Source organism: Stigmatopora argus, chromosome 19, assembly GCF_051989625.1.
Source record: "Stigmatopora argus isolate UIUO_Sarg chromosome 19, RoL_Sarg_1.0, whole genome shotgun sequence".
In the NCBI taxonomy this organism is placed as follows: Eukaryota; Metazoa; Chordata; class Actinopteri; order Syngnathiformes; family Syngnathidae; genus Stigmatopora; species Stigmatopora argus.
This window is the reverse complement of record NC_135405.1, coordinates 2,134,069-2,157,227: the sequence shown is the minus strand read 5'-3', so window position 1 is coordinate 2,157,227 and position 23,159 is coordinate 2,134,069. Positions and strand designations below refer to the sequence as shown.

The 23,159-nt window shown below is 42.0% G+C and overlaps 1 protein-coding gene and 1 long non-coding RNA gene across 11 annotated transcripts in view; one reads left to right on the top strand and one right to left on the bottom strand.

Moving 5' to 3' along the window:
- Positions 1-23,159, bottom strand: part of epha7 (eph receptor A7) — a 129,903-nt gene that overhangs the window by 17,444 nt on the left and 89,300 nt on the right. For 5 of the 10 annotated variants that reach the window (XM_077587749.1, XM_077587751.1, XM_077587748.1 and 2 more), the window contains 4 exons: positions 22,052-22,177; positions 9,499-9,684; positions 1,420-1,481; positions 1,146-1,349 (listed from right to left, as the gene is read on the bottom strand). In XM_077587749.1, coding sequence (XP_077443875.1) covers positions 1,146-1,349; positions 1,420-1,481; positions 9,499-9,684; positions 22,052-22,177 — 578 coding nt within the window. Of the gene's footprint in view, positions 1-199; positions 1,045-1,145; positions 1,350-1,419; positions 1,482-9,498; positions 9,685-20,159; positions 20,271-22,051; positions 22,178-23,159 lie in introns of those variants that run through there. The other 5 variants (XM_077587754.1, XM_077587756.1, XM_077587753.1 and 2 more) reach the window with 4 other exon arrangements.
- On the top strand, positions 14,541-16,105 carry LOC144064887 (uncharacterized). Its single transcript, XR_013296919.1, has 2 exons — positions 14,541-14,631; positions 15,259-16,105. It is a non-coding gene; the product is annotated as an uncharacterized LOC144064887 (long non-coding RNA).

Sequence of the window (23,159 nt, the reverse complement as noted above, 5' to 3'; positions counted from 1 at the left end):
CTATATGGCGCACCACATTTAAAGGCACAGTCTCAGTAACAAGTGCTATTTCTGTGTTTGACACACACACAAGGCCCACCGGACTAATACACACAGCCAGGCATGGCAAAACATACACCAGCTTAAACATACGGACACACGCTAAAAACACGTTTTTAAAAAGGCAACGGAAGCAAAACTGAGTTTGGTTGTACTTTATTTAGCCATTTTACAATGTACTCACGTTTTTTGATCAAGCATCACCCACAAATCCATTAAAGTCCTCATTTTCCGTGTCCGAATTTAACAATTGTGCAAATGATTCATCAAAAACGCCGGGTTCCCTCTCTTCGTTGTCAGAGTCACTCACATTGCCATGTGGCTCCACAGAAATGATACCGGCTTTGGCAAAAACTCGAACAACAGTGCAAGCAGACACGTTAGTCCAAGCAGCCACAATCCATTGGCAAATAGTGGCGTAACTAGCCCGGCGCTGCCTCCTACTCTTCGTAAAGCTGTGTTTGTCACCAATCATCCATTGTTCCCATGCCGCTCGCAACTTTGCTTTGAACGCCCGGTTGATGCCGATATCCAGCGGTTGGAGTTCTTTAGTTAAGCCTCCGGGAATGACGGCAAGCTCAGAGTTCATTTTCGTGACTTTGTTTTTCACCGCTGCTGTGAGATGGGCACACATGGAGTCGCAAATCAAAAGTGATGGCGAGCCATCCGGTCTCTTAACATACACCTCACGTAGCCAATCTCTCATTTTCTCCTCGTCCATCCAGCCCTTTTGGTTTGCCATCACAATGACGCCGGCTGGAAACTTTTCTTTCGGCAGCGTCTTTCGCTTAAAAATCACCATAGGTGGTAGTTTCTGTCCATTAGCATGGCAACCAAGAACGACAGCAAAAGCGTCTTCTTAAACACACCCCCTCCGCATGCCTGACCCCACCCACGTCCGCCTTTTCTCTATATAAGAAGCGTGTCGGCCGGAAGTGCTCTCAGTCAGGCTTTGGAGCGAGCTCGGAGCATACACACGGCGCTCCGCATTAGAAGGCGCCCTGTCTGTTTTGGAGAAAATTTAAGACTTTTTAGTGCGCCTTATAGTCATGAAAATACGGTACAGAGAGAGAGAGAGAGAGAGAGGAGTGGTTTAACTGACTCACAGTTGTGGAATAGACAGGATCGTCATTTATTATCCTGGACTGGTCAAAGGAAGACACTTTACATACAAAATTGCTGTTGACCAGGATGTTGTGAGCAGCTAGATCTCGATGAACATATCTCAGCTCAGCAAGGTATTTCATTCCTGCTCCTATGCCCCGCAGCATTCCAACCAACTGAATGACTGTGAACTGACCAACACGTACCTGTGCAGCGAAAGATGAGCAGTAAGAAAATAGTGACTCCATTCTATTTTGAAATCCTCTTGATACTCACTCTTAGAAAAGCATCTAATGACCCATTCTCCATGAACTCTACAACAATCATTACAGGTTTCCCTGCAAAAAGAGGGCAATGATTTTAGCCAAATCATTGTAAAATAAAAAACAATCAACAAGATTTCTCAAGCACATTTATCACCAGAATTTAGGCGGGGGGGGGGGGGGGGGGGGGGTTGTCTAATACATGAATATAAGAAAAATGATTAAATAAATCCTCAGAATTCGTTATAGTTGTGAATGTGTTTGCGAGTGTATGTCTGTCCCCGTTAACTGACTGTGACTAGTTCAGGGTGTAGTCTGCTTTGACCTGTCACCTGAGATAGGCCGAAACACCCTCTGATAATGAATTGTGATAAAAATGAATGTCTAAATGAATGATGATATAATGCATGAATTCAAGGGGACATTAAGAAATCAGTCTCAATTGTTCGAAAATCTCACAGTGGTGGTTTGTATCCGATAGTGGGCCCCTGGAAATCATGCTTGGTTGGTAACGGTCTTTATTTTAAATTCAGCAAGCAATGTATGATGCAGAGGAAGAGGAAGGCATTAAGGGATTGCAAACAGCTACAGTGGGGCAAATATGTATTTAGTCAGCCACCAATTGTGCAAGTTATCCTACTTGAAAAGATTAGAGAGGCCTGTAATTGTCAACATGGGTAAACCTCAACCATGAGAGACAGAATGTGGGAAAAAAAGAGAAGATCACATTGTTTGATTTTTAAAGAATTTATTTGCAAATCATGGTGGAAAATACGTATTTGGTCAATACCAAAAGTTCATCTCAATACTTTCTTATGTACCCTTTGTTGGCAATAACGGAGGCCAAACGTTTTCTGTAACTCTTCACAAGCTTTTCACACACTTGCTGGGATTTTGGCCCATTTCTTCATGCAGATCTCCTCTAGAGCAGTTATGTTTTGGGGCTGTCGTTGGGCAACACGGACTTTCAACAACCTCCACAGATTTTCTATGGGGTTGACATCTGGAGACTGGCTAGGCCACTCCAGTACCTTAAAATGCGTCTTACAAAGCCACTCCTTTGTTGCCCTGGCTGTGTGTTTGGGATCATTGTCATGCTGAAAGACCTAGCCCTGTCTCATCTTCAATGTCCTTGCTGATGGAAGGAGATTTTCACTCAAAATCTCTCGATACATGGCCCCATTCATTATTTCCTTTACACAGATCAGTGGTCCTGGTCCTTTTGCAGAAAAACAGCCCCAAAGCATGATGTTTCCACCCCATTTTTCACAGTGGCTATGGTGTTCTTTGGATGCAATTCAGTATTCTTTCTCCTCCAAACACGAGAACCTGTTTCTACCAAAACATTCTATTCTGGTTTCATCTGACCATAACACATTCTCCCAGTCCTCTTCTGGATCATCCAAATGCTCTCTAGTGAACCGCAGACGGGCCTGGCCACACATGTGGCAGTGCAGGATTTGAGTCCCTGGCGGCGCATTGTGTTACTGATAGTAGCCTTTGTTACTGTGGTTCCAGCTCTCTGTAGGTGTAGGTCATTCACCTAGATCCCTCCGTGTGGTTGTGGGATTTTTATTCACCGTTCTTGTTTTCATTTTGACGCCACAGGGTGAGATCTTGCATGGAGCCCCAGATCGAGGGAGATTATCAGTGGTCTTGTATGTCTTTTGTATTTTCTAAAAATTGCTCCCACAGTTGATTTCTTTACACCAAGCGTTTTACCTATTGCAGATTCAGTCTTCCCAACCTGGTGCAGGTCTACAATTTTGTCTCTGGTGTCCTTCGACAGTTCTTTGGTCTTGGGCATAGTGGAGTTTGGAGTGTGAGAGACTGAGGTTGTGAACAGGTGTCTTTGATACCGATGAGTTAAAACGGATGCTATTAATAGAGGTAACGAGTGGAGACCTCGTTAGACCTCGTTGGAAGAAGTTAGACCTCTTTGACAGCCAGAAATCTTGCTTGTTTCTAGGTGACCAAATACTTATTTCCACTCTAATTTGGAAATAAATTGTTTAAAAATCAAAACGTGATTTTTTTTTCAACGTTCTGTCTCTCATGGTTGAGGTTTAACCATGTTGACAATTACAGGCCTCTCTAATCTTTTCAAGTAGGAGAACTTGCACAATTGGTGGTTGACTAAATACTTACCGTAATTACTCGAATATAACATGCATATTTTTGCTATATAATTAATTCCAATAGTTGGGGGTGCGTGTTATAATCAATAACTAAAATAAATTACAAATTTTCGATCGAAAAAAGCATTGTCAAACTCACTTTGACGCACGGACATTGTGCAATTTCCAACTTTGAATTCAAAATACACGCATATTAAAGATCGTCAAGCCTCACAAACATCACAATCCTGCATTAATAAGCTGGAAAGTAGAATACTACATTGTAGTGTAGTACGTACTTGTATTTAGAAATATGTCCAGCGGGGGGCAGTACATTCCCTTGTTACATGTGATAGTCTTTTCCATTGTGCATATCTTCAAATCATTTATTTATTCAATTTGTATGTTCCTTTTCTTGTTTGAGAATGACAATAGATATTTGAATTAAAACATGGTATTGTCAATTGAAATGTAGTCAATGTTCAAGGAAGTCTAAAAGGTATTGCAACATAACATGTCTACATGATATGTTTGTCAACTCAGTGTATCATCTATTGCCCTAAAATTCAAACGCATAACTCCAACAACTGCACGACACTCGACACGCTCGTACCTGAAGATTTCTCTATCCGGTTTTGAACAAAACAATCGTGAAACGAAGAAAAAAAGGTAAGATTTCTGATTTTCGTCAGCGGGAAATTTTAGGTGCGCACTATATTCGAGTACTGCGTTTTTCCAGATTTTTTTGGCCCAAAATTACCTGCGTGTTATTTTCGAGTGCGCGTTATATTCGAGTAATTACGGTATTTGCAAAGGCTGTAGTTTGAACCACGGATGGTGACCAATCCGACTTTTCCAGGTCTCACGATCATTCCCACTGTGGACATAAAAGTACCCAGAAGAGGCACTCTTCTTCAAACGCTCCTAGGACAAAAAAATGGGTACCCTATTTTCTCACATATAAACCGCGTATAAGCCGCACCCTTAAAATTGCCTTAAAATCGTTGAATTTTACAATTTCTCTCGTAAAAGAAGCCCAGTGATTCACAATTTTGAAGAAAACCTGATGCCTTTTAATGACAGAAATTACAAGATGTTGTAGCGGCTATATTGGTTCTAGTGTCCAAATATCCCGAATCTTTTGATGGTTCATATTACTGCATAGTTGGCACTTTCAAACAAGAAATAAAAAAAAAAAATCATTGAATCAATGAATTTTGTTTTATTTCATAACCACAAATGTACAATCATTTCCTTTCTGTGTCCCAAAAGGGTGTTGCCTCCACGTAGACAAATTCAAAAAGGAAATAACGTGAGCAATACAACCAGGAAGTGTCCATAGCGCTCTAGTGTTCACCAAGTCTCTGGGTGCAATAATAACATGAGATGCGAGTAAAATTCCAAGCAAATATTTACCTTGAGATACGAGACAAATTTTGAAATACGAGCATTTGAGACAGCCAGTTCGCCAGGGAGCGAGAGGCTGCTTTATGATACCACTGCACTGTGTCTCTCGCCGCATCTCCCTCGTGCAAAGATATCTACGAGCACTGGGCGGAGCGTTGCATTTTTCCCCGTTTTTTTATTAGTCAGTGCAGAATTAAGGTAAACACAATGGATCCAAAGCAAGCCAGTGCAATGAAGTGTAGTGCGAAGGCGTATGATGACAATCGATATTAACCACGAAATAATCGAAAAACATGAGTAGTGTACGCGTGACTGAGCTGGGTCGTTGCGTTTGGAGAAGCAGGAAGATCGCCCTGAAAGCCGCAGTGGAATGTCATCATAGGCGCCGTTCAAGCGGCAGCCAGTTGCAGTAGCTCCCTAAGTCCTCACTAGTATTCTGTGTTTTTACAGCTTATTTACAGCTTTTTATCCTTTATTTTTACGTTTTATTGTCTAAGATTTTACTTGTTACTTACTTTATATTTTATACTCCATACTTTAATGTTTTACAACTTTACTTTCAAGACTCTACTTCAAGACTCAAGTTGTGGGAGAGGCAGTCCTTGATCTATTAGTTTAGTTTATCTTTGCAAATTCTGGACATTACATTTTTGACCCATTCAGCCATGCCTCCGCTGTTTTACACAAAGGATCAGCTGTTAGCGCTACGCAACACCTGGATGCCCCTGGACCTCCCCGCGGAAATAAAGAGGAAGAGAAGAGGATGCAGAGCTGGACGAAAATGGCAGGAGAGAAAGTGACGCTTCAGACCCAGCCTTCCATCTATTATTATGGGGAACGTAATATCTTTCCCCAATAAGATGGAAGAGCTAACGGCGCTCGCTTACCAAACTACAACAACAATATCGGAAAATCTGTATTATGTGCTTCATGGAGACCTGGCTGAATGAACTAACACCAGACTCTCTCGTCTCCTTGCATGGTTTTCAGCCGGTGAGGGCGGACAGAAATGCTGAGGAGAGCTGTAGCAAGAAAGGTCGGGGACTAGCTGTTTTTATTAATGGTGTAGCCCCGGGCATATAACGGTGAAGGAGCAACTTTGCACTCGAGATATTGAGCTAGTAGGTGTTAGCATCAGGCCGTTTTACATCCCCCGGGAGTTCTCGCACGTTATCGTAATAACTGTGTATATACCTCCTTCCGCCGATGCGGCAGTCGCTCGCGAGCTGCTTCACGCTACTGTGTCGCGGCTGCAGACGTCACACCCCGTCTCTCCTTCTTATCTCCGGTGATTTTAACCATGCTTCCTTGGCTTCTACTCTCCCCACCTTCACTCAGTATGTGAAGTGCTACACCACTGAACAAAAAACTCTGGACCTGCTGTATGCCAACACAAAGGAGGCATACAGCTCAGTCCCCCTGCCTACCTACATCGCTATGGTGAGGTAAAAATAAAACCTACCACGACGATCATACAAAGATGGACCAAGGAGACCAGCATGGCACTGAGGGACTGTTTTGAGACCACTGACTGGGAGGTGCTGTGCAATTCACATGGGAAAGACATTGACAGCTTGACCCACTGCATCACAGATTATATTAACTTCTGTGTTGAGAACACTGTACCCTCCAAGAAGGTCCATTGTTTCTCCAACAATAAGCCGTGGGTCACCAGGGATCTAAGGTCCCTCCTGAACAAGAAGAGGGCTTTTAGGTCTGGGGAGAAAGAGAGTCTGAAAATGGTCCAGAAGGAGCTGAAGAGAGAGATAGGGAAGGGAAAGACCATCTACAGGAGGAAGCTAGAGAACCAACTCCAGAGAGGAAACACCAAAGAGGTCTGTCTGGAGGAGCTTGAGGACCATTTCGGGCCATGGAGGCAACAGTGAGAGAGACCCGGAGTCCGGAGACAGGGAGTGGGCCAATGAACTGAATCAGTTCGTTAACAGATTCAGTTCTGCTCCCACTCCCCTGACACCCCAGACCAGAAGCAACTCTCCCCCGTCTTTCTCCTCCTCCTCTTCCTCCCCCTCTTCCACCGGTCTCTGGATTACTGTCGATCAGGTGATGAAACAGCAAAAAAAGATCGAGGCAAGGAAGGTTACCGGTCCAACTCGCTAACCACTCGGCCGACGGATTTTCAGACAGTGGCGGGCGGTGCATTTTCTGGTAGCGCCTTCAACGTATCAATCCAACCCTCAAAAACTATTTTATGGCTATAAAACCTCTACTGCAGCTACAGCTGCAACACATAAAAAATAATCAATCAATTAATGCACAAAAATGGGGTAAAATCCACTTCCTAGCAGCATTTCATGATTAAATACAAATACTGGAGCTTTTTAGACATCAGAACCGGGCCCGGAGTATCATTTCCCCGGTAAAAAGACAGCGATGAACGTCGATACGTCCATACGTGAAATGACAAAAAATGCACTAAAATACTAAAATTAGGTAAAATCCACTTCCTAGCATCATTTATTGATTGAATACAAATACTGGAGCTTTTGAGACATTACAACAAGGCCAGGGGGGTGATTTTTCCCGGGAAGACAGCGATGGACGTCAATGGTGAAACGCCAAAAATTAAACTGGGGTAAAATCCACTTCCTAGCAGCATTTTGTGATTAAATACAAACACTGGAGCTTAAATACATACACTGGAACTTTTCAGATATTAGAACTTGGCCCACAATTGAAATATTATTTAGGAATATGGCCATATTTTACTCACCAAAAATCCTTTTTACACAATATCCATCCTCCTTTCTTTCTTCCTTCTTTCCTATCCCCATCGAAGCTAATGATGAAAGTCGAGCCTGTCCTGTCATATTTCTGGCATAGTCCGTTTTGAAAATGGCTTTAAATCAAAACAACAATATACTATTTGCTTGTGGAGCTAAATTAGCACACTGAAAGTGCTGCACACACCATATTCCCGGCTGTAACAGGCTTGCTAGCTTCGGAGTTGACCGCCCTTTCTTAATGATGTCCATTTTTTTTCTGGAAAAGTCCGTCTGGAAAATAGCTTTGTGAGAGAAATCTGCAACAGAATTCATTTATTTTTGCCACTGTCGGGCATGTGGGTGGAGTTTGCGATCTCTGGCTGCTTTGGCCCGCCTACTAGCCAATCATAGTTTGTGAAAGCAATGACATGTCCCAGCCAGCAAAATGCTAACGCCTATGAAAAATCATTGTGGGGTTGCCAACTTGAAATCTGATTGGTTAAAAGCAACAGTCTAGTTTAATGCAGCAGAGCCCGCAAGAACTGATTGTGAAGGCTTTGAGGCAGATCTGATCTGGCAACAAATAATGGCTTAAATGTGATTGGTTAAATGCTTCAATATGAAAACACATATCTGGAAGCAGTGCAGCCAGGGGGAAAAGCAATGAAAGGAAGCTAACAGACCCTTTGGAATAATAAGTATTGATGGACAAAATATAATATGATTCAGATATTTCTTAGGCCAGCAGAGAAGGCCTTGAAGGCCCTGACGGCCCGCCACTGTTTTCAGATATAATTATAACATTAGAATATAATGTTTGTTGTATTTATATATTATATATGGATCAATATTGAGCCACAACAGCTATCGCAACTACGGCACTTGCAACTATATATATATATATATATATATATATATATATATATATATATATATATATATATATATATATATATATATATATATTTATATATATATATATATATATATATATATATATATATATATATATATATATATTTATATATATATATTTATATAGAGTTCGCAGTCTAGCTTTGAATTCTCTGTTGACGCCAATCTAGCAGCTGGAGTTCTTTTGTCAATCCACCCGGAATGACGGCGAGCACCAAATTAGTGTGCACGCCGTCATACTGGGTGTATTGACAAAAGAACTACATATCCCAGCTTGAACCGCGCATGGGGGAAAATGAAGTCGCAGGTTGCTTACCGTAGTTGCGAGACCTGTAGAGGATGGTGTACCCTATCGACTGATTTATTTAATTTTATCGTGATAATTTTAATATTGGTCCATATATAAGGCACACTGGATAATAAGGCGCCCTGTCTATTTTGGAGAAAATTTAAGACTTTTAAGTGGGCCTTATAGTCGTGAAGATACGGTAATTGAAATATTGTGGTTTTGCAAACTATTGAAAAAGTACAGCATAATGAAAATAAGTGTATCTTTGTGTTTGGGTCCTTTTACTTGCGTTTTACAGTCAGTAATCCCAACATGTGTCACGCTGAAGTCGCACAAGACGAATCATTCGTCAGAACTTGTAACTCGGATGATTCACAATGCACTCGTGTTACCAAATTCTTCCGGTTTATAGGACAGTTGAATTAAGATGGCGGAAGGCATAGCGATGATGTGAATTTCAAGGCTTTTTAATTGGCAATTTGGTAGTTTTCAGAAATGTTTGCGTCCCCCCAAAAATTTAGGTGGATATTTTTGGGGATTTCTTGAGTTTTGGGAGCTTGCCCGGAGTCCCGGAGTTTACGTTGCATTCCGGATTAGTTGGCAGCCCTGAATATGGTATCATGCAATACAGAAACTGTTACCTCTTGTCACTATTCCCTCCAGATGCACAACATTTGGGTGGTTGAACTGTCCTATAATGCTGGCCTCACACAGGAAGTCCCAATGCTGCTTTTGTGTGCTATCAACTTTCAAAGTTTTGATAGCGACTGAAGCATCCCCTCTTCCAGGTATTTTCAACCTCCCACAGCATACCTCTCCAAACTGTCCTGTATGGCGTAAAAGTCAAGAAAAAGGATAAATTAATGTGTTTTTATAAAAGTTGGTCAAAATATCTAACACACAAAAATAAAAATGAAAGACCACTTGATTTCATTCTTAAATTTGAAGCTTTAATAAAAATTATGAAACTGAAACCCAAAGGACTGACTTTGATAGTGACTGTGTTGGTGTGAATCAAGAGATGGTAATGAGCATGATCAATCAGTCATATACTGTGATCCTTCAACACTTTGCAGCTTCACTACATCACGTTCATAAAAATGTCAAAATCAATGCTGAAACTCGCAAGCGGAAGACAGATGTAAAATGGCGATGAAAAATGGTGGAAGTCAGGGCACCGCTTCTCTCAGTGTCAAAGAAGGGATATACAACAGATGGAGAATGGGCTTTATATATCATATAAAGTGCCTAGATGCACTACGTCTTGCCATTTCCGAGCTCAATCCCGGAACGAATTAAGATCGTATCTCGAGGTACCACTGTAATTAGAAAGCATCAGGTTCTCATCAAGGTAGACTTATTTCTTTTTTCAATTTGAATATGAATTGATGTTTTGCATTTACAAAGACGGGCATATTAACTTCCTTATGATATTGTCCCTAATAATGTGCTTTTGATTCATACAGTATCTCAGAGATACCACTTGTGATGATTTTTCTTAAGATTTTGCCTTCGAAGCAACACATTTGTACTCCCTATTAAAACCATGAATATGGAGGTGAAAATTAGGAATCAGGGGGGGGGGGGGGGGCGGCTTATACGCGAGAAATTGTAAAATTCTAAAATGTCAAGGCAATTTTCAGGGTGCGGCTTATATGCGGGGGTGGTTTATATGCGAGTAAATACGGTATTTTAAGATGGAATGGCTGTCGGAATATGTGCAATTTGAAGAACAATCGATGAAATTGGGTGAGAAAGCTCTCCTCTGAAAAACATGCAGCAAACCTAAAGTTGTAAGCGAGTTTTCCAATGAAAAAATATTGCACATGGAGGCTTGACTATCTCAAGTGACACATTTAGCAGACAAGTCATTTGAATGAGAAGTGAGAAGGACAGACGTGAAAAATAAGGTAAAATTTAAGTCAGATTTGTGAATATTCTAGTGACATTTATTATGTTTTACTCATAGATATTAATCATTAAATTTTATTTTGACCAGATCATTTATGGGTAGTAGACATGTACAGGTGTGAGTACAGTAGGAATATGGCCATATTTTACTCACCAAAAATCCTTTTTACACAATATCCATCCTCCTTTCTTTCTTCCTTCTTTCCTATCGCCATCGAAGCTAATGATGAAAGTCGAGCCTGTCCTGTCATATTTCCGGCATAGTCCGTTTTGAAAATGGCTTTAAATCAAAACAACAATATACTATTTGCTTGTGGAGCTAAGTTAGCGCGCTGAAAGTGCCCCACACACCATTTTCCCAGCTGTAACAGGCTTGCTAGCTTCGGAGTTGACCGCCCTTTCTTTATGGTGGGCCAATATTTCTTCATTTTTTTCTGGAAAAATCCGTCTGGAAAATAGCTTTGTGAGCAAACAGAATCAATTTGTTTTTGCTTCTGTCGGCCATAGTGGGTGGAGTTTGCGATCTCGGCTGCCTGGTACTGCTTTGGCCCGCCTACTAGCCAATCATAGTTTGTGAAAGCAATGACATGTCCCAGCCAGCAAAATGCTAACGCCTATGAAAAATCATTGTGGGGTTGCCAACTCGAAATCTGATTGGTTAAAAGCAACAGTCTAGTTTAATGCAGCAGAGCCCGCAAGAACTGATTGTGAAGGCTTTGAGGCAGATCTGATCTGGCAACAAATAATGGCTGAAATGTGATTGGTTAAATGCTTCAATATGAAAACACACATCTGGAAGCAGTGCAACCAGGGGGAAAGGCAATGAAAGGAAGCTAACAGACCATTTGGAATAATAAGTATTGATGGACAAAATATAATATGATTCAGATATTTCTTAGGCCAGCAGAGAAGGCCTTGAAGGCCCTGACGGCCCGCCACTGCTAAATACTGTTGAAACCAGCTCTCAAAATTATATTCATGAGAGTGTAATACAGTGGTACCTCGTCATATGACCGCTCGTCATACAAAATGCTCGTCTTACAGGGGAAATTTTGATCGAATAATTCGCCCGTTATGCGGTCAAAATTTCGTGATGCGACCAAGCCAGGTCTTTTTTGCATATCTTTCGTGTATAACAATATTTCCGAGCACGGAACTAATTAATTCAGACGAGTTTCTCATACGACCAGGAAACGCACAACGCGCATGCAAAAAGAGGGCTTTCTGGGTAATGAAGTATACTCCTGCACACATTACCCATAGGCAATGGCAACCTTTCTCAGAATAAAACTTCATTACCCACAATCACTACGTGGGAAGCTCAACAATGTCATTTCCTGTTATTCTTTCTTAGGAAAGGTCCCGCGATCGTTCCTTAAAGACTATTTCTCGTTGGCAAGTGGTCGTGCGTTATCCTATTGTGAGGACATTTGTGTGCATCATTTTGGGAATATTTTCAAGGCAATACAACAGCAAACAGTCCATCGATAGCGAACGTGAGGGCGGAGGCGTGGCAAACCGCCAACCCGAAAAACAAAGGTAACAAAAGATTACAACAAAATTAGAATTCAGTTTTGTGTAAAGTTACATTAAACGTATGTTTGAGTGTCTGAATATATTAATCCAAGTTAATTTAAATTTGTTTGTTCCGTTTACGAGTGCGTTGTCGTGGGAAAAAAAAGGAACCCCCCGCCCACGCCCCCAAACGTCTCTGTCTCCTGTCGGCGAAATCTGCCCAATTTTAGTTAGATTAAACACATTTTATTACTATTAAACCACAGGTTATGTATTACTTTGTTAATAGATGGCGAATTAGAAGAAATAAAAAAAATCCAATCCAATATCCTGTTTTTGGTGTTTTTTCAGAGGGCTGGAACGAATTAATTTGTTTTCCATTCATTTCAATGGAAAACGTCCGCTCGAGTTACGAGAATCTCGTCATACGAGCTCAGTTCCGGAACGGATTAAGCCCGTATCTTGAGGTACCACTGTATCTATTATATTCATGAGTGTAATATCTAAATATCTATGTTCATTGGACGCCTATGACAGTCAATGGCAGCAGCCGATGTGTTAAATGAGTGCTCTTATTGATATTTTGATATTAGATATTTAGATATTAAACTCTCTCATGAATATAATTTCGAGAGCTGGTTTCAACAGTAGATATTTAGATATTACACTCATTAATATAATTGATATTACACTCTCATGAATATAATTTTGAGAGCTGGTTTCAACATTATTTAGATATTAAACTTTCTCTCATGAATATAATTTTGAGAGCTGGTTTCAACAGTAGATATTTAGATATTACACTCTCTCGTGAATATAATTTTGAGAGCTGGTTTCAACAGTATTTAGATATTAAACTCTCATGAATATAATTTTGAGAGCTGGTTTCAACAGTATTTAGATATTAAACTCTCTCATGAATATAATTTTGAGAGCTAGTTTCAACACTATAATACAGTATTTAGATATTAAACTATCTCTGTCTGTCATAATACAGTATTTAGATAATACAGTATTTAGATATTAAACTCTCCCTCTTTCTGTCATAATTTGAACCTGTTCTACCAAACGTCCGTTCTACCAAAAGTCCGGGCGACCAAACGTCCGTTCTACCAAAAGTCCGGGCGACCAAACGTCCGTTCTACCAAACGTCCGGCGACCAAACGTCCGGCGACCAAACGTCCGGCGACCAAACGTCCGGTCACGCCTGCCTCTGGCCCAAAGTCAGCTGGGATTGGCTCCAGCATCCCCTGCGACCATAATGAAGATGAAGCAGTTCAGAAAATGATGTATTTAGATAATACAGTATTTAGATATTAAACTCTCCCTGTTTCTGTCATAATTTGAACCTGTTCTACCAAACGTCCGTTCTACCAAAAGTCCGGGCGACCAAACGTCCGTTCTACCAAAAGTCCGGGCGACCAAACGTCCGTTCTACCAAACGTCCGTTCTACCAAACGTCCGTTCTACCAAACGTCCGTTCTACCAAACGTCCGTTCTACCAAACGTCCGTTCTACCAAACGTCCGTTCTACCAAACGTCCGTTCTACCAAACGTCCGCGACCAAACGTCCGGCGACCAAACGTCCGGCGACCAAACGTCCGGCGACCAGACGTCCGGCGACCAAACGTCCGAGTACCAGAGGCAGGGGACACTCTGTATCGGTGGCCAGCGGATCACAGGGCACGAGGAGACAGACAACCATTCACACTCATGCCTAGGGGCAATTTAGAGTGTCCAATTGGCCTACAATGCATGTTTTTGGAATATTGGAGGAAACTGGAGAACCTGTAGGAAACCAACGCAGGCCTGGGGGAGAACATGCAAACTCCACAAAGGTGGACTGACCTGGATTGGAACCCAGGAACTCAGAGCTGTGAGGCCGATGCACAAATCACAAATACACCGGGGCAACCTGGTTTTGAACACACACATTTTTATAGCTTCCTCCCCATCTTCAATTTACCCTTCATCTGTTAAATTCTTCTCAATTACGTCACCGCTCAATTCCACAAACTTCTAATCACCAATAGCCTATATGTGCAGGGTACAAAGCAAGCCGGAGCAATGAAAGGTAGTGAGAAGAAAAATAGCATGATGACAATCGATTTTAAACAGGAAATTATAGAAAATTGTGTTGTATGCGTGACTGAGGTGGCTTGCCAACGTTATGATTAAAACTTAATTTCAAATGTGTGTATAGTAATCTAAGTTAATTTAAGTTAAATTTAAAGTTTCTGTTATGTTCTGTGTAGTGTCACAAAAGTGTAGCGAACCGAACGTGTTGCCGTCAAGTCTCACTCCTTCTCCGCCGCACACCGCTGTTAGCTGCTACATCTGTCTCGAAGGTAAGAACTCCGTACAGTACTTTACATAATAATGTCACATTTTATTGTAGATCATAAATACTACATAGCTATTTGTTATTGTAAGTGTAGGTGGTGAATTAGAACAATTAAAAACATTCGTGTCTGCTCTATGTTGACTATCTTTATCTCTTTCATACAAAAATGGGACACCAATTTTAAAGGGTTTAGTTTGTAGTTGTGTGAGGACCGTGGAACGAAAAAAACAATTTACATATAAAGTACTGCTTTAATGTTAAGTTTATTATCATCATATGTATCATTTATCATACTTTTGCTACCATATATGAATGTCTTAATAACGCTTTAGTACTCACAAGCAGGGGGGACCGGCGAAGTTTAGAACCAAAAGGCAATTGTTGCGCTATTAAAAAAATTCTCTTTTGAAAAAAGGGTGTTTAACAAATAAAAGATTGCGTTTACACACTTCGAGAAGGTAAAGAAATGCATTCACTCGTCTGCTAGGATCCGACAGCCGTTTCTGGCCACCATAAAAAATGTCAACTCTACATTGCGAGAATCTTAACATACACACACCCACACACACTCACACACCCATAAATCACGTTTTATAAGAATTTTTAGATAAAGAATCCTTTCGCCTGCCAGGAACTTTCTGCTGCTACGATGAACTTTGGATAACTTTCGACATCCTGAGAGGCTGGAGAAGGGGTTTCGACATTCTGGGAGGCGGTCCAGGATTGGAAAAGCAGTTACTGAAAATGATGTGATCAGAACAATTGTTTTTCGCCCAAAACACTGAGACTGTTTGATTGAAACCAGATGCTCCAATTTGGAAACTTCGCATATACACACTGTTGGATTTATTCTGAGATGTTTCTATATGTTCATAAGCATTTTAATAGGTAATAAAGCTATAAATTAATTTGTGCTTTATGTTGGGACCAAGTAAGAGGACACTTTCCCCCACAGCTGCTTTCGAGGCCAGTTAGTTGTTTTCAGGACTATTGACTGAACAGAAACACCTTGTTCCAGGCCAAAGATGCTGATCTACAAGGGACTCATAAATTGCTTTGACTTGGACTCTGGCAAATGGCGATAATCGCATTATTGTTTAAAAATACGGCTGCTTTGTTTACCTTATAAAGAAAGTATTATGCTTATTCTGCAATTTCTTACACAGTTGTTTTGGTTTCCCATCCGCTCGGGTCATATTGTATGCTTACTTCTGCACATTCTTACACAGTTGCTTTTGGTTTCGCAGTTGTTTTTTTGACCTTAATGGTGTTATTCGGTTAGCTTATGCAATTGTTTTGAACCAGATTACATTAAATGTTTTGAGTATGGCGCGACAAAATGGACAGAGGAGGATACCCTTTTTCAGAATCCTCCTGGATGAAGACGAATCGGGAGTGATTTTCACTTGCAAGTTGTAATCAGTGTATGTTAAAGATGTCTCCTGTTTGATTAAATTGTATTAATGATTAATCCATCACACACACATTATTTTTCTTTAAGCACACTCCTATTCTTGAAGAAGAGGGTTAGGGTTAGCTGAGATCCCAGCGTGTATTATGGAGAAAGAGAAAAGAAGTGTGCCGCTTTCTCCCCTCACCAAAGAATAAGTGTTTCAAACGATTCTTTTTTATTCTTGACACAAATGTCAATTGGTACACTTGACATCTACTTACAAAATGTTAACCAATTAATTTAGTAAGTAGAGTTATGACTGTATTTGGGAAGCGTCTTCTTGCCTGGAACAAATATCTATGTCATATTAGCGATGACGTCAAGAAGCAATATAAGAAGCTCCAGGTTGATACAGCCGTGATTCCAGGAGGCTGCACCAAGTTCATACAGGACCACGATGTCTACTGGAATGCCAAATTTAAAGCTAAGAACAGACAGTTCTACGGTAATTGGATGTTGCAGGGCAAGAAAAGCTACACCAAATCCAGCAACATGCAAGCACCAACAATTGAAGTTTATTTGAAGTGGATAGTTGATGCTTGGGATAAACTGCCAAAGGATCTGATCATCAAGTCGTCCAAGAGATGCGGACTGACCAACACTCTAGATCAGGGGTCTCAAACTCAATTTACCTGGGGGCCACTAGAGGCCGAGTCTGGGTGAGACTGGGCCGCATCAGGATTTCCATAAGAAAAACGCTGATAAAACATTCCAACATTATCAAATATCTTTATTTTTTAACAAGAAATAATGAATTAAATAAATTAACTTAAAGATGAAAAAAAATCAATCAATCAGTAATACAAATATAAAATAATAATAATAATGAGCATACAGTAGATATACATTGGCTGGCTAAGTAGAGAAAATGAATTATTTTTATTCCGTTTCAAATGTCTGTATTAACAGCTCTTTAACCTTTAACTTTCTGAACTTGAATGGAACATTGAACATGAAATATTCTGAACACGGCTTCTCTTGCCTGCTCCTTGCTGCTAGAGACCTGGCAGCGCTTCTTCTTACATAGCTGAGACATATTTGGCTTGAGGGAGGAAGCAGTGGAGACCCTCAGTAGAGCTTGAAGATGCTCATCAGTAAGTCTGGACCTGTACTTGGACTTATTGAAGTTCAAGGTGTAGAAGAGCTTCTCACACAAGTATGTGCTCCCAAAAAGGCACATGGTCCGCTTGAACATTCGGGAAAGTTCAGGGAAGCTGTGGGTCAACTCTCTCCAAAATTGCCCAAGCTTGTCTGCTTCTCCACTCACCTCCCTGAACTTGGCTTTGAGTGCAGAGTTGCACTGCAGGTCAATGAGCTCCATTTGAAGCTCAGGAGGGGCATCTTGCACATCAAAGGAGAAGGGGTCAGCAAAAATTTGAAATGTGGCTTTATGTGTCTTGAAGTCTGCAAATCTGTGATCAAATTCCTCCTGTAGCTTCGAAATGGCCTCAACATACTTCTCACCACTGAATAGTGTGCCTGCATCCACGAGAGCCTTGCATGCTGGGAAATGGCAAAGGTTTGTCTGAGGGAGCTGGGCTTTCCATAACACAAGTTTAGTGCAGAATGCTATCACGCTGTCATAGGCAGCACTGACAAGTTGCCCCTGGCCTTGTAGCTTCTTGTTCAGTACATTAAGCTCATGTGTGATATCAACAAGAAAAGCCAAGTCCATGAGCCATTTGGGATCACTTAGCACAGGAACAGCAACCCCGTCTATCTCCATGAAGTCTTTTACTTCTGCTCTCAACTCAAAAAATCTCTTCAACACATTTCCCCTGCTGAGCCAACGTACCACAGTGAACTAGAGCACATCCCCATATTCTGACTCCATTTCCTCTAAAAAAGCACGGAACCTTCTGTGCTTTGAGCCCCTGGATCTGATTTGGTTGATGCATTTCACAACGACAGACATCACATTGTCAAACTTCAGGCATCTGCTGCAAAGGGCCTGCTGATGGATAATGTAGTGCAGAGCTATGGCCTCCTCCACACCCTCCTCTTCCAGTTTTTTTTGAACAAGTGCTACCAGTCCATTCTTCCTCTCTGTCATTGATGGGGCTCCATCGGTTGTTATTCCAACAAAGCTCTTCCATGGCAAACCGGCATTCTTAATGGCATCACACAGCTGGTGAAATATTTCCTTAGCGGTGGTCTGGCCATGCATTGGAATTACTGTGAGCAACTCCTCCATTACTTCAAAATTGTCATCAACACCACGGACATATATTGCGAGCTGGGCAGTGTCTGTGATGTCTGTGGTCTCATCAAGGGCCACTGAATATACACTGAAACATTGTGCTTTCTCACACAGTTGATCATAAATGTCACTTGACAGGTGAGAAATGCGCTCTGCCACGGTGTTGGCAGAAAGGCTGATGTGGTTGAACAGACTTTTCTTTTCTGGACAGACAATATGTGCAGCCTGTAATATGCACTTTTTGATAAATTCACCTTCTGTGAATGGCTTTCCTGCTTTAGCAATCAACTCACAAACGGCATAGCTAGCTTCGACTGCTGCATTACTGTCTTTGGTAGCCTTCTTGAAGAAATCCTGTTGCCTCAGAAGACATGTTTTAAGACTGGCAACCTGGTTGGCTCTCTCATTTCCCTGGTATTTTTCGTACTCCTCAGCATGTCTCGTAGTATAACGACGTTTCAAATTGTATTCCTTGTGCACCGCAACTTTTTCAGTGCAAATGAGACACGTCGGGTGCCCCTGTGTTCAACAAAGAAATATTGCACTCCCCACTTTTCTTGAAACTGTCTGTGCTCATCACCGACCTTTCTCTTCATGCCAGGCTTTGAAAGAGACATCTCTGGGGCTCTGTAATATGTTTTTCCACTTGGAATGAGTCTCGGGTTGATCTTTCATGTTCAGTCGCGTGGGTTAGTGGCGCATGCGCACTTTCGCTCTCCGTTTCTCCGTTTCACTCACGGAGATGGCTACACTGACACGCTGGATCACGGATCATAGCGCCTCATTCAGTTCTATGCTGAGAGCAGCGGAGGAGTGTGCGCGCCGAGCGGAGTGATCGGCTTCACGGCTTCTCCTCCGCCCAGCTGATTGGAGGAATGAATGAGTGAGTGAGTGAGCGAGGCACTGGACAGCCCGGCCGATGTCCCGCCCTCCAGAGCCGTATACCTCACCGTGATTGGTTCATTCAGCTCCGAACACAACAAGTGTCATTCATATCAATCTTGCGGGCCGCACGAACATTAATCTTTCATATTAAGACGGGGGCCGCAAATTATCGTCCCGGGGCCGCAGTTGGCCCGCGGGCCGCGAGTTTGAGACCCCTGCTCTAGATGGCTCTGAGGATTGCAAGATCCACTGTTACAGGTCAGATGGCCGGTTTCAGACTGGAAAGGAACTTTTCCAGCAGGTGCATGCCAAAGCCAACATTACCTCTGAACGCAAACTTATTCAGCAACTCGAGGTTGATTACAATGATGAGGATGGCTAACAGTAATAACCCTGTATTCGTACCTTTTGCCGATTAAATATATCTTTCTCTTTTCATTAATAAAATTTATATTCTCAAAATACTGACCATCTAGTTGAAAAATACAGTGCCACCCTCTAATATAACGTCATAATGGGGAAAGGGTTGAAAAATAGAGCACCATGGCGAAATAGACGGTGACTAGTTAAGACCTTTGCAATTAATACCTATATGCAATTATTAATACTCGTCACAAAAATCCGATTTATTTCTCTTGGCCATTTTCAATTAGTGCTTTTGATTAGAGCCTAATATATAATTACAAGAAAGCAGAAAAATGTCTTTTTGATTGGAATTTTTTCTTGAAGGGAAATTATTCTCAGTTGTGAAGTATTCATCTTCCTCCGCTTATGGGCTCGGGTCACGTGGGCAACATCTTCAGCAGGGAAGCCTAGAGTTCCCTCTCCTCAGCCATTTCACCCAGCTCTGTAGGGCTGATTCCAAGGCGTTCCCGGGGCAGCCGGGAGACAGTCTCGCAAGCGTGTTCTGGGTCAGCCCCGTGGCCTCTTCCCAGTGGGATGTGCCCGGAACATCTCACCAGGGAGGCGTCCAAGAGGAGTCCTAATTAGATGCCCGAGCCAGCTCATCTGGCTCCTCCCGATTGGGAGGACCAGCAGAACTACTCCGAACCCCTCCTGGATGACTAATCTTTTCACCATATCTCCAAAGGAGAATCTGGACACCCTGCAGAGGAAACACATTTCAGCAACTTATTTTTATTTTTTTTGGTCATGACCCACAGTTTGTGACCATAGCTGAGGTAGATCGTAGGTAGAGAGCTTCTTTCGGCTCACCTCCTTCACTAAGACAGACGGATGCAGAGTCCGCATCACTGAAGACGTCGCACCGATCCTGTCGATCTCCCGCTTCATACCTCTATCACTCGTGAACAAGACCCTGAGATACTTAAACACCTCCACTTAGGGAAGTACCGCATCAGGGTCCCTGACTCGGCAGGCCAGGGCAGGCCACCTTTTTCTGACTAAGGACTATGTGTCAGATTTGGAGGTAGTGATTCTCATACCAACCGCTTCACACTTGGTTGCAAATCGTTCCATTGAGAGATGGAGATTGCAGCCTGATGAAGCCAAAATAACCACATTATCTGCAAACAGCAGAGATGAAATACTGAGGCCACCAACCCGGACTCCCTCAATGCCACGGCTGCATCTAGATATTCTGACTATAAAAGTTATGAGCAGAATCGGTGAAATAGAGCAGTCTTGGTGGAGTCCAACCCCCACTGGAAATGGATCCAACTTACTGCCAGCTATGCGAACCAGACTCTTGCCACTCCTGAGACGTTGGATGGTGGACCAAAATTTCCTTAACAACATTGGTTGACAACTTCGCTCCTCTCTTCACCCGAGTGTCCAAAACATGTGACCCGAATTCCGATGACACGACCACAAAGTCAATCATCGAACTGGGTGCCAGCTGCATATATGGTCATGCTTATACTTGAACATGGTGTTCATTATTGTCAAGTCACAGCGAGAGCAGAAGTCCAAATATAAAACACGGTTTGGGTTCTGATCAAGGGGGCCGTTCTTCCAATCACGCCCCTCCAGCTCTCACTGTCATTGCCCACGTGAGCATTGAATTCTCCCAGCGTAACGAGGGAGTCCCCACAAGGCGCACTCTCCAGCACCCCTTTCAGGGACTCCAAAAAGGTGGGTACTCTGAGCTGCTGTTTGGCGCGTACACACAAGGCCTCAGACAACATACCTCCTCGGATCATTGGGACACACAAATCCCACCCCATAATAAGGTGATGACTCATCGGAGGGCAATTGTCAGGTGATAATACAAAACCAAGGGACATCATATGCTTCACAATGACAGGTTACATATTAAATTTTACACTCATTGACAGCTTCTGCAAAACCGATAAAGCATCACGTTTTAACAGCAAATATCTTCGCACTTAAAACTATGGAGTAGTTTAAATTAGAATTGACCCCCTTTGGCAAATCAATAAATATATTTGAAAGTCCTGGTTAAGATGTGAAAATAATGGTAGGTTCTAGCACTGTGGCAATCAATCATTTACCTTTCAAACCGCTTATCCTCACAAGAGTCACGGAGGGTGCTGGAGCCTATCCCAGCCAAACAGTGGGGAGTAGGCAGGAGAGACCCTGAATTGCTTGCCAGGAAAACTTTGGGCACAATCAAAGAGACAACCACTCACGCTCACAATCACACCACCACCGAGTGGGACTGTGGCAATCATTCATTTTTCATTCATTCATCTTACTGCGCATTGTTGTAAAGGCTGCGGGGGGCTGCTGGAGCCTATACGAGCTGCCTTTGGGCGAAAGGCAGACTACGCCCTAAACCAGTCGCCAGTAGGCCACACAGAGAGACAGACGACCATTCGCACTCAATCATACTGCACCCAGCGGGAAGTGAGCCTGGACTTACTCGCATGTGGCAATCAGTAAACACAAAACTTTCAGACTCACCTGCTCCAATAACTCGTTCAATTTGAATGTATGATGCATCCAGCTCCTTGGCAAAATGATGAACAGCTGTGTTTGGGTCTTGATTTTTTTTGGGCTGAATGTATGTTTTGATTCCTGGAAATTTAACTAAAAACAAAAACATACAAAATAAAAACAATAACAAAATTACGTGTCTAGAAATTATACATTGTAACATTCTGAGAGAAAAAAAATAATATTACTAGAATAAAATTTTAATATGACAAATAAAGAAGCCATATCATAACATTACAAGATTGCAATCATAATATTACAAAAGTAAAGTCATTTTGTTGCTTATTTTAATGAAACATAAACAGGATGTTTGTTGGATTTACAGGAATCAGCTTTTGGTGACATTAAGACTGTGTGACCACAAAACTGCTTCTCGCGTAATTGGATTGGATAACTTTATTCATCCCGTATTCGGGAAATTTCATTGTGACAGTAGCAAGAAAAGGCATAGTTATAAGTTAGACAGTACAGTCGCAAAGGCCGCACAACAACAAAGAAAAAGCAAAAAGTACAAAGCAAATCAAAGTAAATGGAAACTGGAAAATGGAAACAAAAACTGGAACCACACACAGGAAGTCTTCCACAAGATGGGGAACTTCTGCAGACTGTGACCGAGGTAGAGAATATGCAGAGTCACTCTTCCAAGCTTATCCGCACAGTTCCTCAGCAATGTTCCCTCTAATTTTTCGTTTGTCTGAGCAGAAAGACAACCTCCCTGAGCGCACTGAGTACCAGTGTGAGCGACATCATCATTGCTCGCTACGGGCACACACCAGTATCACACCTGCCATAAGCAGGTGCATGTCAATGTTCCCTCTAATTTTTCATGTATCTGGGGCATACACACAAGCTCCCTGAGCAAACGGAGGACTACTGTGAGCAACATCAGATATGCACCTTTTATTTTCAAATAAGTAATTTGGTCCACTTAAAAAAAGACAACAATCTGAAAAATGGGAAGTACAAATGTTATACAGTATGTGAGAGTTCTGCTTTGGCCATGGGAAGAGTCCTGCTTTGGCCTGGCTGAGGGTCCTGTTCTGGAAGATATGAGACATATACACCTTTCAGACAT